The 21,585-nt window shown below is 44.7% G+C and overlaps 1 protein-coding gene across 1 annotated transcript in view; it reads right to left on the bottom strand.

Moving 5' to 3' along the window:
* Positions 1-8,127: 8,127 nt before the first annotated feature.
* The window catches only part of ZGRF1 (zinc finger GRF-type containing 1), a 56,588-nt gene continuing 43,130 nt past the window's right edge, over positions 8,128-21,585 (bottom strand). The window contains exons 17-25 of the mRNA XM_060186242.1: positions 21,072-21,231; positions 19,797-19,874; positions 18,545-18,692; positions 16,780-16,907; positions 14,415-14,538; positions 10,744-10,920; positions 10,503-10,637; positions 9,497-9,758; positions 8,128-8,776 (exon numbers count right to left, since the gene is read on the bottom strand). Coding sequence (XP_060042225.1) covers positions 8,655-8,776; positions 9,497-9,758; positions 10,503-10,637; positions 10,744-10,920; positions 14,415-14,538; positions 16,780-16,907; positions 18,545-18,692; positions 19,797-19,874; positions 21,072-21,231 — 1,334 coding nt within the window. The 3' untranslated portion in view covers positions 8,128-8,654. The remainder of the gene's footprint in view (positions 8,777-9,496; positions 9,759-10,502; positions 10,638-10,743; positions 10,921-14,414; positions 14,539-16,779; positions 16,908-18,544; positions 18,693-19,796; positions 19,875-21,071; positions 21,232-21,585) is intronic.

Below are 21,585 nucleotides of genomic sequence, written 5' to 3'. Positions count from 1 at the left end.
GAGAAAGAAAAGCAACAGCAGCAGTGCTCCACTGCTGGAAAGAGAAAGAGGAAGAGGAAAGAAAGGGAAAGAGAAAAAGAAGGGCAGGCAGTCGCCAGTCTGGTTAAATGCTACATTATAATGCTCCAGGACCCAGGTTCAAGCCCCTGGTCCCCACCTGCACGGGGAAAACTTCATGAGTGGTGAAGCAGGGCTGCAGGTGTCCCTCTGCCTCTATACAGTAATAAATAAAAATATATTTGAGAGAGAGAGAGAGAAGGCATCAGTTGAAAGGCTACCTTTGGGGCAAATCCAGATCTTTAGTAGAGGACTTTTTAATTAATGAATTCATTTTGATAGGAAAGAAATTGAGAGGGAAGGTGGATAGATAGGGAAAGACAGGGGCTAGTGCGGTGGTGCATCTGGTTGGGCGCACTAGTTACAGTGTACAAGGACCCAAGTTTGAGCCCCCAGTCCCCACCATGTTTTGCAAATGGTGAAGCAATGTTGCAGGGGTCTCTCTCCTACCCTCTCAACTTCTGACTATTTCTATCCAATAAATAAATAAAGTTAATAATTTTTTTTTTTTGCCTCCAGGGTTATCAGTGGGGCTTGGTGCCTGCACTACAAATCCACTGCTCCTGGAGATTATTTTTCCCTTTTGTCGCCCTTGTTGTTCATCGTTCTTCTTCTTATTATTGTATTGCTGTCATTATTGGATAAAACAGAGAGGAGGGGAAGACAGAGAGGGGAGAGAAAGACACCCACAGACCTGCTTCATAGCCTGTGAAGCGATCCCCCTGCAGAATGGGGAGCCAAGGGCTCGAACTGGGATCCTTATGCTGGTCCTTGTGCTTTGCACCATCTGCGCTTAACCCGGTGTGCTACCACCTGGCCCCCCCAAAAAAAAAACTTTTAAGGAGACACAGAGAGACAACTGCAGCCCTGCTACAATGCTTGCAAAGCTTCCTAACTGCATGTGGGGACCAGGGGCTTGAACCAGTCGTTGCACATGGTAACATCTGTGCTCAACCAGGCGCACCATTTCCTGATTCCTAGGATATATATGTGTGTGTATGTATGTGCATATTAGATTTATGTTTTAGAGATGGAGAGGAAGAGGGAGATGAAGAGAGGGAGGGAGAGGGACAGAGCGGGAAGGGGAGAAGGGGGAGAGGCACTGAAGAAGGGAGAGAGAGAGAGAGAGAGAGAAAGGGACCACAGCACTGAAACTTTCTTTAGTGCAGTGGCAGCCAGGCTTGAGCCTGCATCATGTACAAGACAAAGCAGTGCTCCCCAATTCAGCAATTTCGTCGACTCCCAGAGGTTAATCTAAACTTTAACTCATCCAGTCAGCTATTTCATCCATTTAACACATCCATTTCAGCCCACACTGAATTCATACTAATGGGCACTCCCCCATGCCCAGTCCTAATTTGGGGGACAATGGGATGCCCAAATCAGACACGATTTCTAGCCACCAACTCCCCCCCCACCCATACACTCACACACAACTAAACCAACAACTAGATGAGGGTGTTATTGAACTTCCTGGGGTCATAATTTAACTCTGTGGCTCTTCTTGCCCAGAGTGGGTTATTCTCCTGTGCTTTAGTCTAAACCTCTGAGTATTAGACATCTGGCTTTTGGCTGAGGAGACAGCATAATGGTGACGCAGAAGTATTTCATGCCTGAAGCTCTGAGGTTACAAGTTCAACCCCCAGCACTACCATAAGCCAGAGCTAAGCAGAGCTTGCCCCCCCTTCTCTCTCATTAAAATAAATAAGAAAAAGAAAGGGAGAGGTCAGGGCTGTGATGCACCTGGTTGAAGGAACATGCTATCATGCACAGGACCGGGGTTCAAGCCCCTAGTCCCCACCTGCAGGGGGAAACTTCATAAGCAATGAAGCAGGGCTGCAATGCTCTCTAGCTCCCTTTTCCCTCTCAATTTCTCTCCAAAGTAAATCTAAAAAAAAATTTTTTTAAAGAAATCTGGCTTTGGTGTGCTGTGCTGACAGCGAGGAAAGTTAGTCAAGAAACCCCTTCTTCTGAGTTAGTCAAGAAACCCCTCTCCCAATAAAAAAAAAATTGTGGTAAACCAGAAAACCCCGATTTGTACAGACAATAAAAGAGAACTTTTGTCTCCCAAGATCCAGAGTGAGGCTTGGCAACTCCAAATGCCGGGTAACAGTTCTTCACCAACCCCATCTTTATGGGGGTTGGGGTGCACCGGGTGCCCTCACTGGAGGGCGGGGTGGGCGGGTGGGAGGCGCTGGGCCCGAGGCTCCCTGGGCCTGGAGGGGGCGACAGAGCGCCCCTGAACCAGTGCCCCCCGCCCCATGTCTTTATACACACGCTCCCGGTTCCCCGACAAAACCTTCACAAGTCACATCCACAATCCTAAATTCAACCAAGAAAATCCAGAGTGAATCACTTAGGCGGGTGGCTGGAGCCTAAGTGCATTTTCCTGCAGACAAAGAGGGGATTGAGTGTGGAAATCCAGGAGAAGGCTGGTGGAGGGGGAGTGGTGGGGAGGAGAAAAAGAAAAAGAAAAAAGAAGAAAAAACCACACCCAACTTTCCGGCTGATGAAGCTGTTGTCTGGAAGCAGTGATCCCAAATCTGAAGGCTTTCTTTCTCCCGGCCCTGGCCGGGACGTGCTATGACATATGATTAGCATCGTTCATATTTACCAGAGGGGTGGGGGTGGGGGGCGCTGCGGGCTGGGAGGTTTCAAATGCCGCAATGCACTTAGCATGTGAAAGAAAAGGGGTTGGGGGGGTTTCCCCGTATAAATGCACTTCATCGAGGGTTTGTTCCTCCTCTGGCGGAGCCCTAATGGGTTGTTGATTGAGATTTTAGGGGCCGGAGCTGAGGTGTCAGCGGTGATTTAAAGGAGGCTTTCAGCTCGCTGGAGCCTCCTCTCTCCGCCCCCTCCCTCCCCCATCTGCACCCGGGAGCTGACGGGTTGGGAAGATACACCCCCAAGCCGGCCTGTGTGTGTGCGCGCGCGCGCGCGCGCGCGCCAGGGCGCCCCCTAGAGGCTGCTCCCCGTCACACCTGCGTCTCAGGTAACCCCTTCCCCAAGGGCCTCTGGCCTGTACCTGCGCCCTGCGGGGTCCGAGCGCCCCCTGGTGGGCCCCGCCAGGTTAAGGTCGCTGGACCCCTTCTCTCTCTCTCTCTCACCTTTTTTTTTTTTTTTAAATTTTTTATTTAAGAAAGGATTAATGAACAAAAACATAAGGTAGGAGGGGTACAACTCCACACAATTCCCACCACCCAATCTCCATAACCCACCCCCTCCCATGATAGCTTTCCCATTCTCTATCCCTCTGGGAGCTGTGTATTTGATACGTGGACTCTCACAAAAGCCTAGACCAAGTAGATTAGAAGCATCCAATAGCACAGCTATATACAAGATACTGTACAGCAAATCACCTTTCTTTTTTAAAATTTCTTTACGGGGGGAGGGTGTGTGTGTGTGTGTGTGTGTGTTAATGATTTACAGTCGACAGTGAAATATAATAGTCTGTATATGCATAACATTTCCACATAACAATGCAAGCCCCACTAGGTCCTCATCTGCAGTCATGTTCCCAGGCCTTTCTAATCACCCCTCCCCACCTTTCCCCATTTCTAGTAACCACTAGCTTTCAGAATCCAAGAGTCAGTTTTGTTATTATTTTTTGCAAGTTTATTTATAGTCCACAGAAATATGGGAAACCATCTAGTCATCTTCTTTCACTTCCTTATATCACTCAGCATAACCACCTCAACTTCCATTAGTTTTGTCCCCAAAGGCAATGATGTCATCATTTTAATAGCAGAGTAATATTCCATTGACTATACTCCACACATATCCCAGAGCTTCAGTATTTAGTCATCTGTGCATTTGAGTTGATTGCACATTTTTGGCTGTTGTGAACCGGGCAGCTATGAGTATAGGTATGTTTATGTACCTTAGAGTGTTTTCCTCTCCTTTGGATATATCTTGAAGTAGGATTGTTAAACCATAAGGTAGTTCTATTATTCTCTCAGAGAGGGGTGGGGTGGGGCAGTGCACATGGTTGAGCGCACATGTTACAATGAGCAAAGACCCTGGTTTAAGCCCCCGGGTTCTCACCTGCAAGGGAAAAGTTTTGCAAGTGGTGAAGCAGTGTTGCAGGTGTCTCTCTCCCTGTCTCCCCTTCCCTCTCGATTTCTGGCTGTCACCATCCAATAAAGATTAAAAGAAAAAAAAATTTAAAGGAGACAGAGATACAGAGAGCAAAAGAGATCACAACAACAAAGCTTCCTTCAGTGTGGTGGGGGCTGAGCTATCCAGGCGAGCTATTTCACCAGCCCCAAGTAGGAATCGCTATACTATTTTCCATAGGAGCTGTAGCAGAGTTCCTTTCTCACAGGTGTGAGGTGGAATCCTAATGTATTTTTGATTTGTATTTCCCAAATAACAAGTGACAGTGGGATATATAATGGAGACAAAGAGAAATCAAGAGGGTTGGGGACATAAAAGAGGGAGACAGACATTTACAGACCTATTTTCACCCATCTCAAAGCTTCCCCACTGCAGGTGTGGAGTGGGGTCTTGAACCCAGATCTTGGTGCATCATAACGTGTGCACCCAACCAGGTGTACCAATGCCCACCCACATTAGGCATTCTTTGTGAGCTATCTTTAGGTCTTTTTCTTCTTCTTTTTTTTTCTTAAGAAAGGAGACATTTAACAAAACCATAGGATAGGAGGGGTACAACTCCACACAATTCCCACCACCTGATCTCTATATCCCATCCCCTCCCCTGATAGCTTTCCTAGTCTTTAACCCTCTGGGAGCATGGACCCAGGGTCATTGTGGGTTGCAGAAGGTGGAAGGTCTGGCTTCTGTAATTGCTTCCCCGCTGAACATGGGCGTTGACTGGTTGATCCATACTCCCAGTCTGCCTCTCTCTTTCCCTAGTAGGGTGGGTCTCTGGGGAAGCGGGATCTTTGTGTCTTCTTTGGAGAAGTAGATATTCAAACTTCATTTGACTTTCTGTTGAGTTGTAATTTCCTATTATATTTGGGACATGAACCCCTTTGTCAGATGTATAATGTGCAAATACCTTCTCCAAACTTCCAGCCTGCCGTGTGTGTGTGTGTGTGTGTGTGTGTGTGTGTGTGTGTGTGCGCGCGCACATGCTAGTTCCTTTTCCTTTTGCTGTGTAAAAGCCCTTCCATCTGTAGTCCCATTTGTTTGCTTTGGCTTCAGTTTCCTTCGCTAATGGAGTTAGATGTACAAATCTGATTCCAAGGTCCTAGAGAATATCACCTCTGTCCTTTTCTTTCTTTCTTTCTTTTTGCCTCCAGAGTTATCAGTGGGGCTCAGTGCCTGCACTACTCCTGGAGGCTATTTTTTCCCTTTGTTGCCCTTGTTTATCGTGGTTGTTGATATTATTATTGTTGTCATTGTTGTTAGACAGGACAGAGAAAAATTGAGAGAGGAAGGGAAGACAGAGGAGGGGGAGAGAGATAGACACCTGCAGATCTGCTTCACCACTTGTGAAGTGACCCGCCTGCAGGTGGGAAGCCAGGGGCTCGAACTGGGATCCTTATGCCTTGCACTTGGTGCCATGTGTGCTTAACCCACTGTGCTACCGTCCAGCCCCCTCACCTCTGTCCTTTTCCATGCATGTAATGGTTTCCAAATCTTTAGTCCAGTTTCACTTAATTTTTGTGTACAGCATTAAGTGATACTGAATTGTGTTATTTTTTTTCTCACATGTGGCTGTCCAGTTTCCCCAGCACCCTTTGTCAATGAGGGTTTCTTTTCCCCATTGTGTGGGCTTGATGCCTCTGTCCTGTATTAAACGTCCACATATCTGTGGGCTTCTTTCTGGGATCTGGGCTCTCTCCTATTGAGCGAGTACCTGCGTTTGTGTCGGTACTAGAGCAGCTGAACTAGTCTTGCTTTGTACTATAGTTTGAACTAGTCTTGCTTTGTACTATAGTTTGAACTAGTCTTGCTTTGTACTATAGTAGTTTGAACTAGTCTTGCTTTGTACTATAGTTTGAACTAGTCTTGCTTTGTACTATAGCTTGAACTAGTCTTGCTTTGTACTATAGTAGTTTGAACTAGTCTTGCTTTGTACTATAGTTTGAACTAGTCTTGCTTTGTACTATAGTTTGAACTAGTCTTGCTTTGTACTATAGTAGTTTGAACTAGTCTTGCTTTGTACTATAGTTTGAACTAGTCTTGCTTTGTACTATAGTTTGAACTAGTCTTGCTTTATACTAAAGTTTGAACTAGTCTTGCTTTGTACTAAAATTTGAACTAGTCTTGCTTTGTACTATAGTTTGAACTAGTCTTGCTTTGTACTATAGTTTGAACTAGTCTTGCTTTGTACTATAGTTTAAACTAGTCTTGCTTTGTACTATAGTTTGAACTAGTCTTGCTTTGTACTAAAGTTTGAACTAGTCTTGCTTTGTACTATAGTTTGAAGTTCAGTAACATGATGCCTCCATTTTCCTCACAGAACTGCTTTGGCTAGTCATGGTTTTTGGTGAGTCATTCCAAAATTTAAAATTGTTATATTTCCTTAAATAAGATGTTGGGATTTTGACAAGGACTGCACTGAATCTATGACTTGCTTTAGGCAAGATGACCATTTTAACAATGATGATTCTTCCAATCATGAACACAGAATATCCTTCCATTTCTGTGTCTTCTACTTTGAAATGTCTTTTGAGGGCTGGGGAGATAGCATAATGATTATGCAAAAATCCTTTCATGCCTGAAGTACCAAAGTTCCCAGGTTCAACCCCCAGCTTCATAGTAAGTCAGAGCTGAGCAGTGCTCTGATATAAATAAATAAACCCTGTAAAAGTTGTCTTTTGATTTCATTGTAAAGGTCTTTTCACTTTCTTTATTAAGTTTTTAAATATATTTTTATTTATTTATTTCCTTTTGTTGCCCTTGTTTATTGTTATTGATATCATTGTTGGATAGGACAGACAGAAATGGAGAGAAGAGGGGAAGGCAGAGAGGGGGAGAGAAAGATAAGACACCTGCACACCTGCTTCACTGCCTGTGAAGTGACTCCCCTGCAGGTGGGGAGCCGGGGCTCGAACCGGGATCCTTACGCCAGTCCTTGCACTTTGCGCCACGTGCGCCTAACCCACTGTGCTACAGCCTGACTCCCTCCTTTATTAAGTTTATTTTAAAATATTTTATCTTTTCCTTGGTGCAGTTGTAAACCAGTTGTTTCCTTGATTTCCATCTGTGAATAGAAATACCAGTTTTATGTGTATTTCTTTTTTTCTTCCACCAGGGTCAGTATGGGGGTTGGGTGCCTGAACAACAAATTCACTGCTCCTGGTAGCCTTCAAATTCACTGCTCCTGGTAGCCTTTTGTCTATTTATTTATTAGATAGTACAGAAATTGAAAGGGGAGGAGAAGATAGAGGGAGAGAGACAGAGAGACACATGCAGATGGTTCAAACTCCTGATCCCCACCTGTAGGGGGGAAGCTTCATGAGGGGGGGGAAGAAGCTTCATGAGTGGTGAAGCAGGGCTACAGGTGTCTCTTTCTCCTTCTCTAAGTCCCCCTTCCTCTCAATTTCTTTGTCTTTATCCAAATTAATAATAATAGCAACAACAACAATAATAACAGAAAATAAAAGGTATACAGAAAAAGTAACAGTCAGTAAAATCAGCTATTAGGAAAAGCAGTTTTTTAAGCTGCCAAACTAACTAGTGTTTCTGCTGAAAGGAACTCGCAGGCTTGCATGGCCACTTGGGTTGTGTTTTCCCTTTCTGTATAATCACATCCAGTTAATATAAACCAAAAACACAACTTGAGCGGAACACGGATCTCACTCACGGCCAATTACAAAGCAGACATCTCAAATCAGTGTGGAGCTAATGTTCTTAGAGTGGTTATCTCATTCCCATGCTTCAATATCTGCCAAGTAAATCACCCATTTCCATTTCACTCTTATTTAATATAAAGAAATTGAATTAGTACAAATCTATTTCACAGCTGTCTTGAAATTAAACCAGTCAAGAGCATGAAGCTTTAGGATCTGCACTGGCATTTCCATATCTGAGATCTTTATTTATTTATTTATTTTGCTCAAATATTTAAAAGTACAGGGTGACCATTTTTTGTTTCTTTTTCTTTCTGTTTTATCTGACAGGACAGAGAAATTGAGAAGAGAAGGGAAGGGAGAGAGGGAGAGAGAAAGATAAACACCTCCAGACCTGTTTCACCGCTCATGAAGCATCCCTGCTTGGGGAGTGGGTGCTTGAACTTGAGTCCTTGAGCATAGTGATATGTGTGCTTAACCAGGTGCGCCAATGCCCAGCCCCCTGACATTCACTTATTCTTAAAGTAGTATCTTCCCTTCTCCTTAAAAAAATCTTTTTGAAGCCATAACTAAATTAAAGAAAGGGAGAGAATTATTTTTATTAGTAAGACTTAAAATATATTACTATCCATAGCTTAACAATAGTATTATCAACTTTGTAAAGGTCTTTTTTTTTTTTTTTTTTGTAGGTGTTTATCTGATATGTCACATAAAGATCATGAAACTTTTTCTTTCTGTAAGAAAGACTTTGGGCTAATGAGAAAATACATCATGTAAAGTTGACTTGGATTTACATACATATAGATCATGTCTTCTTACAAATGAAGCTGATTTTTAGCTTTCTTTGTCTCTCTTTTTCCTCTGTTTCTCTTCTGCTTGGTTTTCGGAATAAGCTTGAAGGAGACGGTCCAGCTGGAGCTCACACTGGCTTGCAAGCTGCAGCCCATCCTTCCTTCCTTCAAGAGGTATCAGGTGGGGTGGGAGTAGAGAGCATAATGGTTATGCAAAGAGAATCTCATGTCTGAGGCTCCTAAGCCCCAGGTTCAATCACCAGTACCTGCTTAAGCCAGAGCTGAGCAGTGCTCTAGTAAAATAAGACTTCTAGTACTTTTTTAAAAAATGAGAGCGTGGGGGGGATACAGTGGTTATGCAAAGGGACTCTCTTGCCTGAGGCTCCAAAGTCCCAGGTTCAATCCCCGGCACCAACATAAGCCAGAGCTGAGCAGTGCTCTGGTGTTTCTGTGTCTTTCTCTCTCTCAAAAATAAAAAAATAAAAATATATATATAAAATACTTAACAAAATTTTTTTAAAAAAGCAAGAAAGAGATCAGGTGTGAGATTTTTATATGTACACATATAATATATATTTATTTAAATTTATGTATTTATTGTGTAGAGACAGAGAAAAGCTGAGAAGAAAGGGGGAGATCAAGAGAAGGAAAGAGTGTATTATCCTTTTTTTTTTTTTTTTTTTTTTTTTACTAGAGCAGTGCTCAGCTCTGGCTTATGGTGGTACTAGGGATTGAACCTGGGACTTCAGAGCCTCAGGCATGAGTGTTTCTTGCAGAACCATTATGCTTTCTCCCCAGCCCCCCAGCCCTAAGTATTATCATTTCGGTCCCCACCCTGGCACTGGCCCCAGCCGTGAGTCCTGCTTGGACAGGGTGTGGCTTTACCTTCACAGTGCTGGATCACGCGGGCCCACAGCCGGTTTTTCCTCAGGCACGCCAGGTGCCCCACAATCAGCAAGTGCCGCCTTCCCCGGGTCAAGGCCACATTCATCCTTTTCTCCGAGTCAATGAACCCGACCTGCTGGGTCCTCACACAGGACAGAATGATGACCTCCTTCTCGGCCCCCTGGAATGCGTCGACGGTGGACACCTGCACGGCCCTCACGGGCGGCTGCTCTGAGCCCACAGCAGCCAGTAGGTGACAGAGCTGGAGGACAGACAGAAGAGGCAGCGCTGCGGGCTCACCAAGGCCAGGGCCACAGGCCTGCTCTGAACTCCATGGCCAATGACCGGTGTGGACCCTTCTCTGTCTCTCCCAGACAGTCTCCCCATCTCACACTGTCTCACCAGACTCATCCAGTCCCAAAAAAGATAAATCACTTGGCGGCAACCACAGTGACAAAACAAAACTGGAAGTGGTAGTTTACCTAATTCTAGGCAACTCCGTTTGGATATGCTTGTTTAGAGCTGGCAATAATGAAAACTAGTAGGAGAGTAAAAAGTAAAAAAGAGGTTGGGCATGATTGGCTCGTGTGTATATGAAAGCCTGGTATCTAACTTTGATTTCCTGCTCAAATGTAATAAGAAAGAAAGGTGGAAAACAGAGACGCGATCCCATCTGTCTCCAAACACAAAGCATGCACCATGTTTTCTTCCCTCTAATTTTTTTATTTGCATTTTCGCCCCAACAGCTGTAAACTGAATTTAATTAGGCCTTGTTAGGTCTACATTTAATTACAAAAGGAAAAAAAAAAAAAAAGCCAAACCAGACAGAAATCAGGAAGCTTCTCTTTTAATATGCTGACTATAATCCCCAAAGTTTTACAAGCATATATATATATATATATATATGTATGTATATATATAGCCAAGCCCAAACAACAAATACCAAATTTTGTACTGTGAATGTAGAACAGTTAATCTATGATAGGCACCGCGATGTAATACAAACCTTGTACATCTGGGATTTGTATAATGTTATCACCCCAATCCCAGAGGACACTATCCCACTCGCAAGCAGTGATTGAATCAGCTTGAGTGTAAAAGCAGCTTCTGCCACGTTATGAAAGCTGTTATCTCTTTCAACCTGGAATAAGAAACAGAGCCTGAATTACATTTCCCAGAAAGACTCCAAGAATCCAAGAACAAGGGAAACCAAACTGGAACCCTGAAAGCTGTGAGCTCCCAGCCACCTGCTCCAGCCCTTTCACGTTGTAGAAGCACAGGGTCGGCAGCCACTCGAGCAAAGGGCCCCTATCGGCTTCCTCGATGCCGTCCCGGAGGCTCCCTTCGTAAAACAGGTCATTGGCAATAGCGCTGATGGTTGGGTGGCACCGGTACTGGGTTCTCAACAGCACTGGCTTGTGGCCCTGAGAAGAGGCAATAAAGCAAAAGAAGAAATGATGACGGTGTAAAGACTCCATAGGATTACAAAACCCTAAAAGGTGATCATATGGTGTTGCCAGAAAATGAATAACTATGATACAATAGAATCAAAATAAAAAAAAAAAATGAACAATCACTACTATATCACAAAATCAAACAGTGTTGAAGCAGGATACAGATGGACTTTTTATAGTCCTGATGGGATGCCCAAAACCCACTAACCAAAACTGACCGACCACACTTGACACTGACAGGTATTGGGAGGTCTGCGCTCAGGATTAGCTGACCAACTAGCAGGCTAGTCCATGAGAACATGGCACTGCCCAGGAAAAGACCAGAATTCAAAACCACGGGGCACTTTCTCCTCAATGTGTATCCCTTTTGCACCATCACAGAGTTGGGTAACTAATCTCAGTTGACACCAGCTGGGGATTGTGGACAGTCCATTGATTCCTGACAGAGGTGCCATGACTATTTGGGGGGGCCGTCTTTTCAACAAATGGTCCTGGCAAAACAGAAGAATGAGGCTGACCACTCCCACCACCTACTCAGAATGGATCAAAGGCAAAAATGGAAGCACTAAAACTATGAAATCTTAAAAGAAATCACTGGGAGGATCATCATGATGTTGGAGAGTTCATGAATGTGACACAAGAATCATAAACATTACGGAGGGGGGGAGCTAAAGTTTAAAATTAAGAGCCCTTTAAGTGCAGGTGGCGCAAAGCACAAGGACTGGCATAAGGAGCCCAGTTCGAGCCCTGTCTCCCCACCTGCAGGGGAGTCGCTTCACAGGCGGTGAAGTAGGTCTGCAGGTGTCTATCTTTCCTCTCCCCCTCTCTGCATTTCTCTCTGTGCTATCCAACAACAACAACCGTTGTTTTCTCTGGGCTATGTTGTTTTCGCCGGGCTGGCTTCACCGGCGGGTAACAGACGACCAGGGACTCATGGTTGAGCTGTAGGCAGTATCTCTTTATTCATGCAGGACGCAGCACAATCTAAGACGAGCTAAGCTAAACTCAAGGTACAGTAAAACTCACAATGCTGTCTTTATATATACTTGCCAAGTAAGGTGGAAACAGGATATGACATAGAGAGGGTGGAGAGAAAAGTGACTGGTGAAAATCAGAGTGTGACAAAGAGGGGGCAGATTAGGCGAGAATCCGGATCACTGAACCACAAATGCCCTGGAGGGAGGGTGGAACTTGTTAACAGTGGTTATGTAAATAGAATGAAGTGGTTATGTAAATAGAATAATATTAAGCAGGGGGGATTTAAACCAAATGAAACAGAAGGGGTCTCATGCATACCAACAAACAACGATAATAACTACAACAATACAACAACAAGGGCAACAAAAGGGAATAAAAAATAAAATAAATATTTTTAAAAAATAATAATAAATAAAATTAAGAGCCTTTGCAGCTGGGAAGGTGGCTCAGTGGGTGCCTCACTAACTTCTCTGGCACTGCATAGGAACAGGCAGAGTTCTAGTCTCTCTCAGGAAAAAAAAGTTTTTAAGTGGTCCAGGAGGTGGCACAGTGGCTAAGGCACTAGACTCTCAAGCATGAGGTCCTGAGTTCAATCCCTGGCAGCACATGTACCAGAGTGATGTCTGGTTCTTCCTCTCTCTCTCTCTCTCTCTCTCTCTCTCCTGTCTTTCTCATTAATAAATAAATAAAATCTTTTAAAAAAACTTTTTAAGAAAATCGGATCCAGGTGGTAGCACTCCCGGTAGATCACACACGTTACCGTGCATAAGGACCTAAGTTCAAGCCCCCAGTTCCCACCTAGAAGGGGAAAGCTTCATAAGCAGTGGAGCAGTGCTTCATGTCGCTCTTTTTTCACCCATTCTCCCTCTCACGATCTTACCTTCTATTAAAAAATGAATGAGGGAGTCGGGCGGTAGCGCAGAGGGTTAAGCGTACGTGGCGCGAAGCCCAAGGACCAACGAAAGGATCCCGGTTCGAGCCCCCGGCTCCCCACCTGCGGGGGGGGGGGGGGGGGTCTCTTCACAAGTGGTGAAGCAGGTCTGCAGGTGTCTGTCTTTCTTTCCCCTTCTCTGTCTTCCCCTCCTCTCTCCATTTCTCTCTGTGCTATTTAACAATGACAACATCAATAATAACAGTAATAACTACAACAACAATGAAAATCAGTAACGGCAACAAAAGGGAAAATAAATTTTAAAAAAATGAATGAATGAATGAATGAATGAATACATAAATAAATAAATGGCCACTGGGGATGGTGGAGTTTGTATAGGTACTCAGTGTAGTCACTGAGCCTCACCAATAACCCTGCTGGCAAAAATAAATGAAAACAAAGTTTAAAGGAACTGTTTGTGCATCAAGAAACATGAAAATACAGACAAACTGTAGCATGTGAGAAATTATCTGCAGGGGCTGGGTGGTGGTACACCTGGTTAAGCACACACAGTATATTTCCCTGGTCCCCACCTGCAGGGAGGAAGCTTCACGAGTGGTGAAGCAGGGCTGCAGGTGTCTCTCTCCCATGCTATCTCCCCTACTCCTCTCAATCTCTCTGTCCCTATTTAGTAGTAAAAATAAATTTTTAAAAATTATTTGCAGATTATGTATCTATCAGGGACATAATATCTAAAAAGTGTCAGGAACTTGTATAACTCATAAACAGGCAGACAAAGATCCAAATTTTAAGATGGGAAAAGGATTTGAATCTTTCCTGAGAAGATACACAAGCGGCAAATAAGGCCATGAACAGACGCCCGGCATATTAGTCATTAGGGAAACCACAATAAGCGACAACTTTTTCCCCAGTAGGAAGGCTAGTATCCAAAAGAATGGTGTTGAAGACGCTGTAGAGAAACTGGAGTCCTTGGACATTGCTACCGGATATATATACGGTGGTACAGGTGTTTGGGAGAGTTTGGTGGCTCATAAAAAAACGGGTCGGGTGGTCGCGCACACAGCTGAGCACACACATTAACATGGGCAAGGACCCAGGTTTGAGTCCCTGCTCCTCGCCTGCAGAGGGGAAGCTTCATGAGTGGTGAAGCAGGTCTGTAGGTGTCTATCTCCCTCTCTCTTTCTACTTCCGCCTTCCCCCTCTCAATTTCTCTGTCCTGTCAAAATAAAAAAATTTAAAAAGGTGCCCCCATGTGATGCCAGGGATTGAACCCCAGGCCTCACATGAGGTATGATAAGCTAAACGTTTGCCTTACTTGGGTGAGCTGTCTCCTGACCCTTAGGCTTTTAAATTTTAGAACAGAAGCAATATACTTACTCTCCACTATGGAAACACATAGGGCAAAGATGCTGTTTATAAAAGGCGGGGCTCTGACATTTTGGGGCTGGCTATCTTTAAGATGAGCACCTTCTAACCAATCCAATTCTGACTGTTTTAGGACAATGACTAGGTCCTCTTCAGACTGTCATTTCCTATTGATCCACACAGTGCATCACCATCACGCCATAATTCTCTAGAGATTTGGCAGTCATACCATTAAGCAGAGTCGATCAAAGAGAGTTTGTTCCAATCCATTTTGATGAGCTGCGTCAGAACCCTGAATAGTCGGGGGAAGCTGCTTGGGGTCCCCGACAAGAATCAGCTTTTCACACTCAAACCTGAAAGCAGGGAATTCCGACAATTACCCAGGCAGCGATGAAGAGCAGGCACTAACAGCATTTACTATACACGACGTCTCAAAACTGCATTTCCAGGATCTAGACCCCACGATGCATTTGAGGACAAGGTTTCACGGTGCTCATGAAAACAAGAAAAGGCTTCCAAAAGCCATGCAGCAACAAATTCTTTGCATAGTGGGTTGTCGGGAAAAATCAGGACGTACTTTTCTCTATGTTTTCCTATGCAAATATGAGTCATAACCTTTCTGACAACCAAATGGCTTAAATTTTTCGCATATAAAACACTTTAGCTGCCTTCTGACCTGCATGAATTCAGCACTGTAGAGGACACACTGAGAACCAAAACAAATGGAGGCTGGGAGGTGGCACACTGGGTTAAGCACACATAGTATGAAGCACAAGGACCCTGGTTTGAGGACCTGGCTCCCCACCTGCCTGGGGGGATCACTGCACAAATGGTGAAGCAGGTCTGCAGGTGTCTTTCTGTCTCCCCCCCCCCAAATCTCCTCCTCCACCCTCAATTTCTCTCTGTCCTATCCAATAAAATGGAAAAAGTAGCTGCCAGGAGCAGTGGATTTGTAGTGCCAGCACCAAGTCCCAGTGATAACTCTGGAGGGAGAAGAAAAAAGGGGGCGAGGAGCATTGCGTGGTAGTGCAGCAGGTTAAGCACACGTGGCGCAAAGCACAAGGACCGGCGTAAGGATCCCCCAGTTTGATCCCCCGGCTCCCCACCTGCAGGGGAGTCACTTCACAGGCGGTGAAGCAGGTCTGCAGGTGTCTGCCTTTCTCTCCCCCTCTCTGTCTTCCCCTCCTCTCTCCATTTCTCTCTGTCCTATCTAACAATGATGACGACGACAACAATAAAACAACAAGGGCAACAAAAGGGAAAAAAATACATCAATATTTTTTAAATTTTTAAAATTTTAAATTAAAAATATAAATATATAAAATAAATAAATAAATATTTTTTAAAAACTTAAAATATTAAAAAAAAAATTTGTCTCTAGCTGGTTTGTATTCTTTTCTAATGGCAAAAATGATTTTCCCTGGAATTCTATCGAGGTAAAGAAACTGAATGACAGCCTATGGTAGAGTTAGGAGCTTAATGGTTAAGCGCCTAGAGTTAGGTAGAGTTAGGTTAATGGCAGAGTTAGGTGCTGATGAATGAGGACTCTTTATCTTCTTGAGAAACCTACAGGAGTCCTGGCACCAGAGTTAGCATAGATTTTAAGGCTTATGTAGCTCTAACAGAAATTTTTGGAAAAACGAGCTTCCAAAACTTCCCTGTTTTTTTTCAACACCAGAGCACTACTCAGCTCTGGCTTATGGTGTGGGGGATTGAAACTGGGATCTCAAAGTTTCAGACACGAGAATCTCTTTGCATAATCATTATGCTATCTACCCCTACCCACCACGTTCTCTTCCTTTTTTTTTTTTTTTCTTTTTCTTTTTGGTCATCATTGGGATTTCACTGCTCTGGGGTGATTTTTTTTTTTTTTTTTTAAGAGAGAAACAGACAAAGAAGAAGAAAGTGAAAGGAAGAACACCAAAACTTCCTCCAGTGGGGTCCAGGCTTGGGCTCGGGTGGCATGCATGGCAAAGAGCTCACTATCCCCACGAGCTATTGGGTTGCACTCCTCCCCCCCATCCTTAAAAAAAAAAAAAAAGGAGGGGAGTTGGGCGGTAGCGCAGTGGGTTAAGCGCATGTGGTGCGCAGGGATCACCATAAGGATTTTGGTTCGAGCCCCAGGCTCCCCACCTGCAGGGGAGTCGCTTCACAGGCGGTGAAGCAGGTCTGCAGGTGTCTGTCTTTCTCTCCCCCCTCTCTGTCTCCCCCTCCTCTCTCCATTTCTCTTGGTCCTATTCAACGACAACATGAATAACAACAACAATAACTATAACAATAATAAAAAAAGGGCAAACAATAAAATGTTCTCTTTAAAAAAAAAAAAAGGTGTAGTACTTGGCTTAACAAAGATTTTCTTGTAACTATTTCTTTAAAAAGCTTCCCCCTGCATGTGGGGACTGGGGTCTTGAACCTGGATCCTTGTGCAGTGTCACATGTGTGATCTACCAGGTGTGCCACCTCATGGCCTCAATAGAGATTTTCACATGAGCCCGGTGAAAGTTCAAAGGCAGGCAAAGGCTTGAAGCAGCACTGTGAGAGTTGAATGCTCCTGGGGGTGGAGGTGGGGGTGGGAAGGAGGGAGTTCAGATCACCTCGCGATGGGGAGCAGGGCAGCAGGCTCGGTGATCTGGCTACACTCATCCAGCAGGACCACTGGGAACTTCAGCTCGTTCAGGCAGGGGAATGGGCAGGCCGCACAAGTCACGCCCACCACTCGGACCTTGAGCACAAAAAAGGTATTGACCATTAGTGCCACCCCCTCCCCCCAAAAAAAGCCAGATGACCCACAGTTTTGGCCCACCATGAGGTACCAAAACAATGGGGGAGGGAGGAAAGCTGAAGTTGTGCAGTGGTGTCCCTCCCTCCCTCCTTCCCTCTATGAAAGAAAAAAGCATGAATAAGTCAGCTTGGGGAGAGGTATATTAAATATGCTTCAGGCACCAACATTGAGGGATGAGAAAAATCACTCCAAATGCTGGGAGATAGCATAAGGGTTCTGCAAAAAGACTCTCATGCCTGAGACTCTGAGGTCCCAGGTCAATCTCCAGCATCACCATAAGCCACAGCTGAGCAGGGCTCTGGCCTCTCTCTTTCATTAAGATTAAGTAAATAAAATGTAAAAGAAAAGAAAAAAAAAATCACTCCAAATGAATATGTAGGCTAGGGGCCCTGGTGGGGTGCACTCAGTAGAAGACATACATTGAGGACCTGGGTTTGAGTCCCCGGTCCCCACCTGTAGTGGGGAAGCTTCACAAGCAGTGGATCAGTGCTGCAGGTGTCTTCCTCTTTCTCCCCTCACTCCTGTCTCTCATTTTCAATCAAAAGGAAGGGGTGGGGGGAGATGGCTATTAGGACCGGAAGATTCATTATACAGGCACCGAGCCCCAGCGATAACCATCAAAGCGAAAAACAAAAACCAACTAAACAAACAATAACAATTTATAGACTAGCACCACAATGAATCAGTAACTTCAGTAACGGGCAATCAGAAGTCCCAGGTCACTTTATGTTCACATTTTCATTCCCCCTGCATATAAAAAGGCAATCACAGAAGGCAGGCCTCAGGCCAGAGCCCGTGAATGCAAACAAAAGACACCTGTTGATATCAGGAAGGAAATTATCACAGTAGCAAAGACTCTTTTCTAATATCCAAGCTGGTGTAGATGTTGTGTCTTTCTTGGGAGAGGCTGAATGAACACAACACGCGATACAACAACACAGGCCAAACCTCTCCACAGACAGCAGCTCGTGAGAGCATTTTCTTTCAGACTTACCAGCACAGGAGTTAGCGCTGGGGCTCAGTGCCTGCACGACAGATCCACCACTCCTGGCAGCCTTTTTTTTTTTTTCCTACTTTGATAGGACAGACAGAAAGGGCAAGGGAAGAAGAAGAGAAGAGAGAGAGACCTGCAGACCTGCTTCACGGCTCATGAAAATCCCTCCTGCAGATGGGGAGCAGGAGCTCGAACTCAGGTCTTTGTACCTGGTGATGTGTGTGCTCAGCTGATGTGTCCAGCCCTCCACCATGCAAAATGAGAGGAGTTATGAATAGACATGCATGGATCTTAGTTGAAACAAAGCCATCACAGTTATTTGTGTATGTATGTTTGTTTTCAAGTCGGTATTCTCCACCAGCCATGGCACAAGGAAGATGAACACTCCCTATCAATTGAGAAATACGTAGAGTCCGGGAGATAGCTCACCGAGTAGCACACACTTTATTGTGTATGAGGTCTGAGCCCCTGGAGGCCATGCATGCAGGTCCACTGGAAGAAGTGGAATCATGCAGACACAAAAATCTAGTGATAGCCCTGCTAGAAAGAAGACAAAGCCACAAGTCGTGGCTCCATCCTTCACCTGCTTCAGCAGCTTCCTGTTGGTCCCCAGCTTATGCTGCTCGATGCTCTTCCTCACATACACTCTCTCCATCGGAGTCAGGTCCTCTTTCATCAGTGCATTGAGTTCTTTCAGTTGCTCGTTTTCATTTTCAGAACCTGCATGCAAGCTGAGAAGGAAAAGGGCATTGCATAAAAGAATACTCCCTGTATGGCCAAAGAGATAACTCACCAGATAAGTGCCTGGCTTGAGTCTACATACCACATGAAATATGCTTTGCTATCTCTCCCTCTCTTTGGTTCTGTTTCTCTTTCCTGAATGACAAAACTACTCAGAGCAGTGAAATCATCTCTTGCTTGAGGCTTGGGTTATACAAACACACACACACACACACACACACACACACACACTGTCCAAAGACTCCTTTCTGCTTCCCCCCACCACTTTCTTTTATAACATCATGATAAAAGTCAGAGACAGGTATACCATGATTCCATCCAGACTTTTCTGGGCAGACGACCTCACTAATGTGTCCCAGAACCCCACCTCCCCAGAGCCCTGACCCACTAGGGAAAGATAGAAATAGGCTGTGGGTATGGATCCACCTGCCAAAGCCCATGTCCAGTGGAGAAGCAATGACAGAAGCCAGACCTCTCACCTTCTGCACCCCAAAAATAATTTTGGTCCATACTCCCAGAGGGGTAAATGACCATAAAGATGACCAGAGGGACCTGAAACCCAATTCCATGAGGACCCAAAGTTCCTGCCACCAGAACTCCTGTATTTATACCATCACTGAATGGGAAGCAAATCTGGGAAACACCAGAGGAAGCCAGGCACAGTTTTTCTTAGCTAAATAAGAGAGAAGAGGAAGATGGAAGGATAGTGGGAAGTAATAATAGGTGTAGGTGTGGCTTAGAAAGGAAGAAAAGGCAGGACCATAGGAAAAGAATTGGAAAAAAATAGAGAGAGAGATGGATAATAATAGATGGTTATAGATATAAAGTCAGCCCGTATCTGTGACCTTGGGAGAACCACTGCAGTTTCCAATGGAGGGAATGGGGACACAGAACTCTGGTGGTGGGCATGATGTGGGATTATACCTCTGTTATCTTATCATTTTATAGATTAAATCATTAATAAAAATTATGGGGGTAAAAAAAGGCTTCTCACCCTCTTCTTCAATAAACTGACTTAAGGTCAAAGTTTGGTAAAGTGTGCACGGGATATCCCCATGGGTGTGTCCTGAGGCTGGATGGAGTGCTGAGCTCACCTGTAAGGCAGAACCGGCCTGGCAATCTTCCTGATGCTCCCGACTCTGACGAACTTTTCAAACCCAAGACTGAGGAGCCTTCACAGAAACAAAGGTCAAGTCGATTACTTAAAAAAAAAAAAAGGGGGGGGGGTCGGGAGGTGGAGCAGCAGGTTAAGCGCACGTGGCGTAAAGCACAAGGACTGGCGTAAGGATCCTGGTTCGAGCCCCCCGGCTCCCCACCTGCAGGGGCGTCGCTTCACAAGCAGTAAAGCAGGTCTACAGGTGTCTGTCTTTCTCTCCCCCTCTCTCCATTTCTCTCTGTCCTATCCAACAACGAATGACATCAACAATAACAATAATAACCATAACAAGGCTACAACAAGGGCAAAAAAGGGGGAAAAAATGGCCTCCAGGAGCAGTGGATTCATGGTGCAGGCACTGAGCCCCAGCAATAATCCTGGAGGCAAAAAAAAAAAAAAAAAAAGGGTATGGGCTGAGGAGACAACATAATGGTTTTGCAAAGACTCTCATGCCTGAGGCTCTGAGGTCCCAGGTTCAAACCCTGGCACCACCATCAGCCAGAGCATCTGTCACCAGGTATCTTGTTTTTATACCATCACTAAAAGGGAATCAAGTCTGAAAAACACCAGAGGAAGCCAGGTACTGTTTCTCTTATCTAAGAGAGAAGAGACAAAAAGGAAAGACAGTCGGAAGTAATAATAAGATAGGGGTGACTTAGAGAGGAAGTGAAGTCAGGACCATTGGAAAAATAAGTAGGGAAAAAATGTGTATAGATTATTAAACTTCTAAATTAATTAATATTTGCCACCACCACCCCCGTCCCCCCAAAAACACACACACAAACATACTCTACTGCCTCTCTGTATGGGAAAAGCAAAACAAAACCAAAAAAATCAAAAACCTGCTGCCTTCTTTGGGCAAAATGTGACTCATTAAAGCTGTTCAGCGGTTTCACCATTATAGGTCCTGTCAGACAGGTGAGCAGGGAGCTCCAGGGCCCCAGAGGCCCAAGTACACACACAGAGGCACACACACACACACACACACACACACACACACACACACACGCACACACAGAGGCACACACATACACACAGGCACACACACACACACAGAGGCACACACAGAGACACACACACACACACACAGGCACACACAGAGGCACACACACACATACACAGAGGCACACACAGAGGCACACACACACACATACATGCACACACACACACGCACACACACACACACACACACACACACACACGTTATACCTACCCCAGGAGTACTCTGTCCACAGCTACATTCGTGGAAGAAGAAATCAGAAGTTTCCAAGGCCTTGCATCCCCGGCAGTGGGAGTTTCACTCTTTTCAAAAAGCTGCACAAAGAACAAAATCACCACTGCCAGCAGGTAACTCTTCCCTGCTCCAAAGACACCTGAGTTATGTTGGAGGAAAAGGGGCAGGGGTTGAGGGGAGGGAATATTATAAATGAATTTTGAAAGATGAAGATATACTTTATCTGTCTCCCTAGCCCCCTGTGTTTAAGTAACAAAGAAACAAAACCACTTGGTGCTTAGCACAGGAATAAAGACAGAAATATCAAAAAGGCCACACACCAAGTGAGACCACAGTCTGGTAGCCACGGTACGATGACAAAATGATACGGGAAGTGTGTTATGGGATCAGAGAGAGAAGGAAATACTTTTTTTTTTTAATTTTAAGTTGATTTATTTATTTATTTATTTATTTATTTATTGGGGAATGAATGTTTTACATTTGATAGTAAATA

This window comes from Erinaceus europaeus, chromosome 2 (assembly GCF_950295315.1).
Source record: "Erinaceus europaeus chromosome 2, mEriEur2.1, whole genome shotgun sequence".
Taxonomy (NCBI): domain Eukaryota; kingdom Metazoa; phylum Chordata; class Mammalia; order Eulipotyphla; family Erinaceidae; genus Erinaceus; species Erinaceus europaeus.
This window is presented reverse-complemented; position numbering and strand designations above follow the sequence as displayed.